This window comes from Triticum aestivum, chromosome 7B (assembly GCF_018294505.1).
Source record: "Triticum aestivum cultivar Chinese Spring chromosome 7B, IWGSC CS RefSeq v2.1, whole genome shotgun sequence".
NCBI classification, from domain to species: Eukaryota; Viridiplantae; Streptophyta; class Magnoliopsida; order Poales; family Poaceae; genus Triticum; species Triticum aestivum.
This window is the reverse complement of record NC_057813.1, coordinates 42629988-42635699: the sequence shown is the minus strand read 5'-3', so window position 1 is coordinate 42635699 and position 5712 is coordinate 42629988. Positions and strand designations below refer to the sequence as shown.

The window sequence follows — 5712 nt, the reverse complement described above, 5'->3', positions numbered from 1 at the left end:
CCCCACTATGACTAGTCTGAAGCCATTGAACAACAGGTCTAATAGCTGATCTATTGTACTAGTGGGCTTTTATGATGATTTTAAGTGACACGGCGCAACCGGCTCTATTATTAGGTGGTCTATTGTACTAGTTCTACTACACCCGATTGCGTAGAGGAACAGAGCCCGTAGAATCTTGTTGCAAAAAAGAAAGAGCCCATAGAATCGATCGACCAAATTATTTATTCCTCATGTCTAGCGATGTGCCGAGGAGTCGTCTAGAAATTTCTCAAATTCCAAAAGATCCATCGAGCCACTCAAGCAACACGACCGGCCGGAGCGTGACGGCCTCGCCAGCGCTCGTACGCCTCCAGCGCGTGCTCCGCGCGCCGCCGCACGCGCTCCTCGGGCCCCAGCAGCTGCTGCACCGCCGCCGCCTCGTCCGCGGCCCGCTTCAGCGCGGCGAGCTCGGCCCCCTTCTTCACCGCCTCCGCCGTCGCCGCGGCGAGCTCGGCCTGCGCCTCCCCAGCCCGCTTCGCCACGGCAGCGTCGCCTTTGGCCTTCTCCAGCTCGTCCCTCGCCTTTGCCTGCTCCTCCTCTGCCGCCTGCTTCGCCGCTGCGAGCTCGGCTTTGCCTCCTCCAGCTGCTCCCGCAGCGCCGCGGCCTTGCGCTCCCTGCCAGCAAGCTTCTCCTCCAGCTCCAGCGCGTGGCGGAAGGAGAACGACGCGTAGTTCGCGGCCTGAAAACAATCAACGCGATCGATCCGACTCCGGTCAAGCACCTACCGGCTACCGATGGAACGATTCGCCGAAGAATTCGGTCTGGCATACCTGCAGAATCGCAGCGTAGGTCGACTTGACGACCTCGGAAGGCGCGTTCGCCGCGAACGCGCGCTCCAGCGGCGGCGCGACGGCGCCCTGGAGCAGCTCACGTGCAGCCATCCAGTCCGCGCTATCTCCGTCGTGCCTGCTGGGAATGTGCTGTGACTTCCCGGAGAAGCCCGGCGGTGGCGACCACACGCTGGAAAGCGGCGTGTTCAGCGCCGAAAGAGGCGGAACCTCCTCCTTGCCCCTAGCTTCCTCCCGAATCCTCTTCTTCGTTGCGCGGCCGCCTTGGCCGCAAACACTTCCTCCAGACCCCTCTTCTCCCCGCACAAAGCTGCGTTGCTGCCCGGCTCGGCTTTCACGGCCGACGCTGACGCCGATGCTTGCGCGGCCGCCTTCTCCGCGAGCATAGCCTTTATCATGTCGTGGACAGCGGGATCCATGCCTAGCACAAAACAGAAGTTCAGGGCTCGACGAAACAGGGGAATCAGAGGGATTTTGATGTTCAGATACCTTTGGAACTGGGAGTAGTAGGAGTAGATGGCGGCGGCGGCGGCGGCGGGGATGCAGTGGTCGCTATCATGGCGGCGGCAAGGTTGCTGCTGCTGAGACGCCCCCGTAAACGCGCAGCAACTTGGCCGCCGATTTGTTTTCCTGAGCGGTGAGCACCGGCTTCATGAGTGCGCTCTTGGACGGCTCGACCCACTCCACGGCGCAAGGCCACGGATCCGGCGAAGAGAGGAAGAAGAACTCGCGCTTCCAGTCCTTGATAGCAATGGAGGTCGGGTTGGGCATCCCCGTGAAGCGCAAGCCGGTGCCCTCCCTGGGTCGGAAAAAGTACCAGCCTTTTCTGTGCTTGTGGTTGAGGACGGACAGCAGGAAGAAATGCCGGAACACCGCGAGGTACCGCGGCACGCCGGCGGAGCGCCAGAGCGCGAGGAAGCCGGCCATCATGCGCCACCCGTTGGGCGTGAGCTGGGCCGGCGCGAGGCCGAAGTTTCGTGTTTTGACCCTTTCTGCTAACAATTTTAGGATCTAACCCCGTTTGAAAATGTTTCGGGATCTGATCCTTTTGCCTACCGCCAGGGGCGTTGGCGGTAGGTTTGCACGCCCTACCGTCATCGGCTCTGGCGGTAGGCCCCTTGACGGCGACTTACGGCCGTCTGCGCGTGCTGACGTGGAAAAGGGCCTACTGTCATGGGCTCTGGCGGTAGGGTCCTGTGTGGTGGATAAGGTGGGGAGGGGCTGGTTTGTGGGCCCCACCATCACTCTTCTTCCCCACTCACTTTCTTCCCCGTGCTCAGCCCCTCTCCCCCCTCACAACCCCTCAGATCCCTTCCATTTGCTTGAGATTTCACCGGTGGATCCAGAGCATTTTCATCACCCAAGGTACCTTCTTCATTTCCCCTCCTTTTGATTGGTTGAGATCTTTGTTTTGTGTGGATTTGGTCAATTTATTGCAAACCCTAGGTGTTGATCTTGTTATGTGCATTTATGATACATTTATGATGGATTTATGATGCATTTATGGCTAGGGTTAGTGTTAGTGTTAGTGTTAGGGTTAGGGTTATGGTGGTTATGTTGGGGGGTTAGGGTTATAGTGGTTATTTTGGGGGTTATGGTTAGGGTTAGGGTTAATGGTTAGGTTAACTTGATTATGAATAGCAATTACTTGTCCAATTTGTGCAAAATTTAGTTAATTTGTCCATTTGAGTTGGTTGGATGACATATATGGATTGATATATTGTTTCCAATTTATTAGATGCATAATCTCGTAAATGTTCATTATTTGGACAAGACGGCATTTATGCTTGGAAATGACGATGAAGGGGAAGGGGCTATGGTTTTTGACACAAGTCCAAGCTTTGATGATCTTGTAGTTAAAGTGAGAAGCGTGTTACATTGGAATAACCCAAATGATGAGGTTAAGCTTATTGGGAGGTATGACGTTGGATTGGGAGTAAAGTCCCGATTAAAGAGTATGCCCATCACCTCCCAATTGCATTGGAATGTGTACAAGGAAAAAGTAGACGCATCACAAGACAAGTCTCTTGAGATCTTTGCCACAAAGGTTGATCCTCCTCCTCCCATGCAAATTGATCTCAACCGCAATGCATCCTCCCCAATACATGATGATAGTGTTGAGGTGTATATCCCCAATTGTTCTAGCCAACCACCAAGTAGCCAACCCAATGAAGATCATATCAATGCTAGCGCCATAGTACTCCGTCATGATGCTATTCCTCGTGTTGAAGAAGATGCTAGTGGTCATGTTGATGATGATGCTATTGTTGCTCAAGAGGATGCTTACGCGGAGAATGAAGAGATTCATTACAATCCAATTGGTAACTTGGATGTCATTGTGCGGCAACAAGACATGGACCGTACCCTCCCTTATAACCGTATGTGTGGGTATAACTCGGATGACGAGGGTCCGGAGAAAGAATTGGATGAGGATGGGTTGATTGCGCAAGAAAATGAAATCTACAAGAAAATGACCGGCAAGGAGAGAGGGTTGCCGTTGTTTAGGGATGTGAGTCTTGCGGACAATGCCGTTGTTGACGGTGGGCTGAGATTCGGGTTGTCTGAGCCAACACCGTGCCCCAAATTCAGTGATCCTCGGCCAGAAAATGAGGATGAGAATGCATATTTGAAGAAAGGCATCAAGTTTGGTTCTTTGGTAGAGTTCAAGATATAGTTGTGTGACTATGCCATTAGGAACCATAGGTCGTTTGCTGTTGGTCATTCAAATCAAAAAGTTCGGTACAGAGTCAAATGTGATCAAGAAGGTTGCAAATGGATGGTCCGTGGTAGAAAAATCAAAGAAACCGGGCAATGGGTGTTGAAGAGTCATGTTGGCACTCACATGTGCATACCCCCGGACAAGGCAGATCGAAGCAAAGGACACCGTCAACTCACGTCTGAGTATCTAGGATACAAATTGTTGAATCCAATAGCACATGACCCAACCGTGAAGGTCAAGTTTCTCATGTCTTCGATTGAGGAACTATTCGGATACCCGGTCAAGTATGGGAAGGCATGGATGGCGAAGGCAAACACTATTAGGATGTTGCATGGTGATTATGAGGCCGCATATAACATTCTGCCCAACATGTTGGCAGCCATTGCTCATAGAAACCCGGGAATGCACCCTCGGGTGGAGTCAACTGACGGTGTGTTTCGTCGTTCCTTCTGGAGCTTTGGACAATGCATTGAGGCATTCACGTTTTGTCGCCCGGTCTTGTCTATAGATGGTACATTCTTGACTAGCAAATACAAGGGAGCACTGATGGCGGCGATGGCCCACTCTTCAAATGATAACGTGTTGCCGGTGGCATTTGCCTTGGTGCCTTTGAAGCACAATGATAATTGGGAGTGGTTCATGGGGCATGTGAGAACCAAGGTTATAAGGGGGGCTAAGCTTCTGTGACGATAAAAACAAGAACATTGGCGGTAAGGGGGACCCTACCGCCATAGCCTCTAGCGGTAGGTTACAGGACCCTGCCGCCAGGGACCATGGCTGTAGGGGGGGCTTGTTCGGGAATGTAGCAATAATTCAAAATTTTCCACGCATCACCAAGATCAATCTATGGAGATTCTAGCAACAAGAGAGGGAGAGGATGAGCATCTTCATACCTTTGAAGATCGCTAAGCAGAAGCGTCACTAGAACACGGATGAGAGAGTCGTACTCGCGGCGATTCAAGTCACGGAAGATACGATCTAACACCGAACGGACGGCGCCTCCGCATTCAACACACGTACAACCCGGGGACGTCTCCTCCTTCTTGATCCAGCGAGGGGAGAGGAGAAGTTGAGGAAGAGCTCCGGCAGCACGACGGCGTGGTAGAGGAGCTTGCAGTTCTCCGGCAGGGCTTCGCCAAGCACTACGGAGGAGGGATGGAGTTGGCGGGGGGGAGGGGGGCTGCGCCAGGGGAAGGGTGTGGCAGCCCTCCCACCCCCTCGCTATTTATAGGGGGAGGGGAGAGGGGGCCGCCTGTCGTGGATCTAAATCTGACAGTAGAGTGGGGGTAGGTATGGAGAGGCAAGGTCCTAGCTATGGAGAGGTTGTAAACACAAGAGATGTACGAGTTCAGGCCCTTCTCGGAGGAAGTAAAAGCCCTACGTCTCGGAGCCCGGAGGCGGTCGAGTGGATTATGTGTATATGGATTACAGGGTGCCGAACCCCTCTGCCTGTGGAGGGGGGTGGCTTATATAGAGTGCGCCAGGACCCCAGCCAACCCACGTAATGAAGGGTTTAAGGTACATTAAGTCCGGGGCGTTACTGGTAACGCCCCACATAAAGTGTCTTTACTATCATAAAGTCTACTCAATTACAGACTGTTGCAGTGCAGAGTGTCTCTTGACCTTCTGGTGGTCGAGTGAGTCTTCGTGGTCGAGTCCTTCAAGTCAGTCGAGTGAGTCCCTCGTAGGTCGACTGGAAGGTGATCTCTTCTAAGGGTGTCCTTGGGCAGGGTACTTAGATCAGGTCTGTGACCCTACCCTAGGTACATGACTCCATCATTAGCCCCCGAATGGATTGAGGCTTGAGTGATGAAGGAGTTGATGTTGTTTCCGATTAGCCTTCGCATACTGGTCGTGCGTTGTTTTGAACCAAAAAATCTCTTTGTTGATAATGAGCAACTTTTCTTCAGTTGACTCGATCCATTCTTTTCCTTCGTCGAGTGATCTTTTGGACTTCGCCGATTTCCGAGCGACGGATCGCAGGAAATCCCGCGTCTGGCAGACCGATCTGCCGTTCGCGGATTCCGCGGGATACGAAATTTGGGGAAGCGCGCGAAGCGGGGCGGACCGCGGCGCTCGGATGGGACAGGGCATAGACGCCTCGATCCCCGCGCCGCTTTTTGTCGCCACGTATCACGTCCGTGCAACTGTTTCAGGATATGATTA

At 53.1% G+C, this 5712-nt stretch overlaps 1 protein-coding gene across 1 annotated transcript; it reads right to left on the bottom strand.

The window, feature by feature from the left end:
- Positions 1 to 201: 201 nt before the first annotated feature.
- Positions 202 to 1754, bottom strand: LOC123157615 (uncharacterized). The gene is made up of 4 exons (XM_044575880.1): positions 1555 to 1754; positions 1317 to 1475; positions 810 to 1248; positions 202 to 718 (listed from the first exon to the last, which is right to left on the bottom strand). Exons 1-4 carry the CDS (start codon positions 1752 to 1754, stop codon positions 461 to 463), a joined length of 1056 nt encoding a protein of 351 aa, XP_044431815.1. The 3' UTR covers positions 202 to 460.
- Positions 1755 to 5712: the final 3958 nt, after the last annotated feature.

Excerpts from the sequence above, each read along its gene's own strand:
- LOC123157615 (XM_044575880.1), bottom strand. The coding sequence starts at position 1,754 with ATGGCCGGCTTCCTCGCGCTCTGGCGCTCCGCCGGCGTGCCGCGGTAC. Across the intron at positions 1,249-1,316 it reads TACTACTCCCAGTTCCAAAG|GCATGGATCCCGCTGTCCAC; the intron begins GTATCTGAACAT and ends GTTTTGTGCTAG. Across the intron at positions 719-809 it reads CCTACGCTGCGATTCTGCAG|GCCGCGAACTACGCGTCGTT; the intron begins GTATGCCAGACC and ends GATTGTTTTCAG.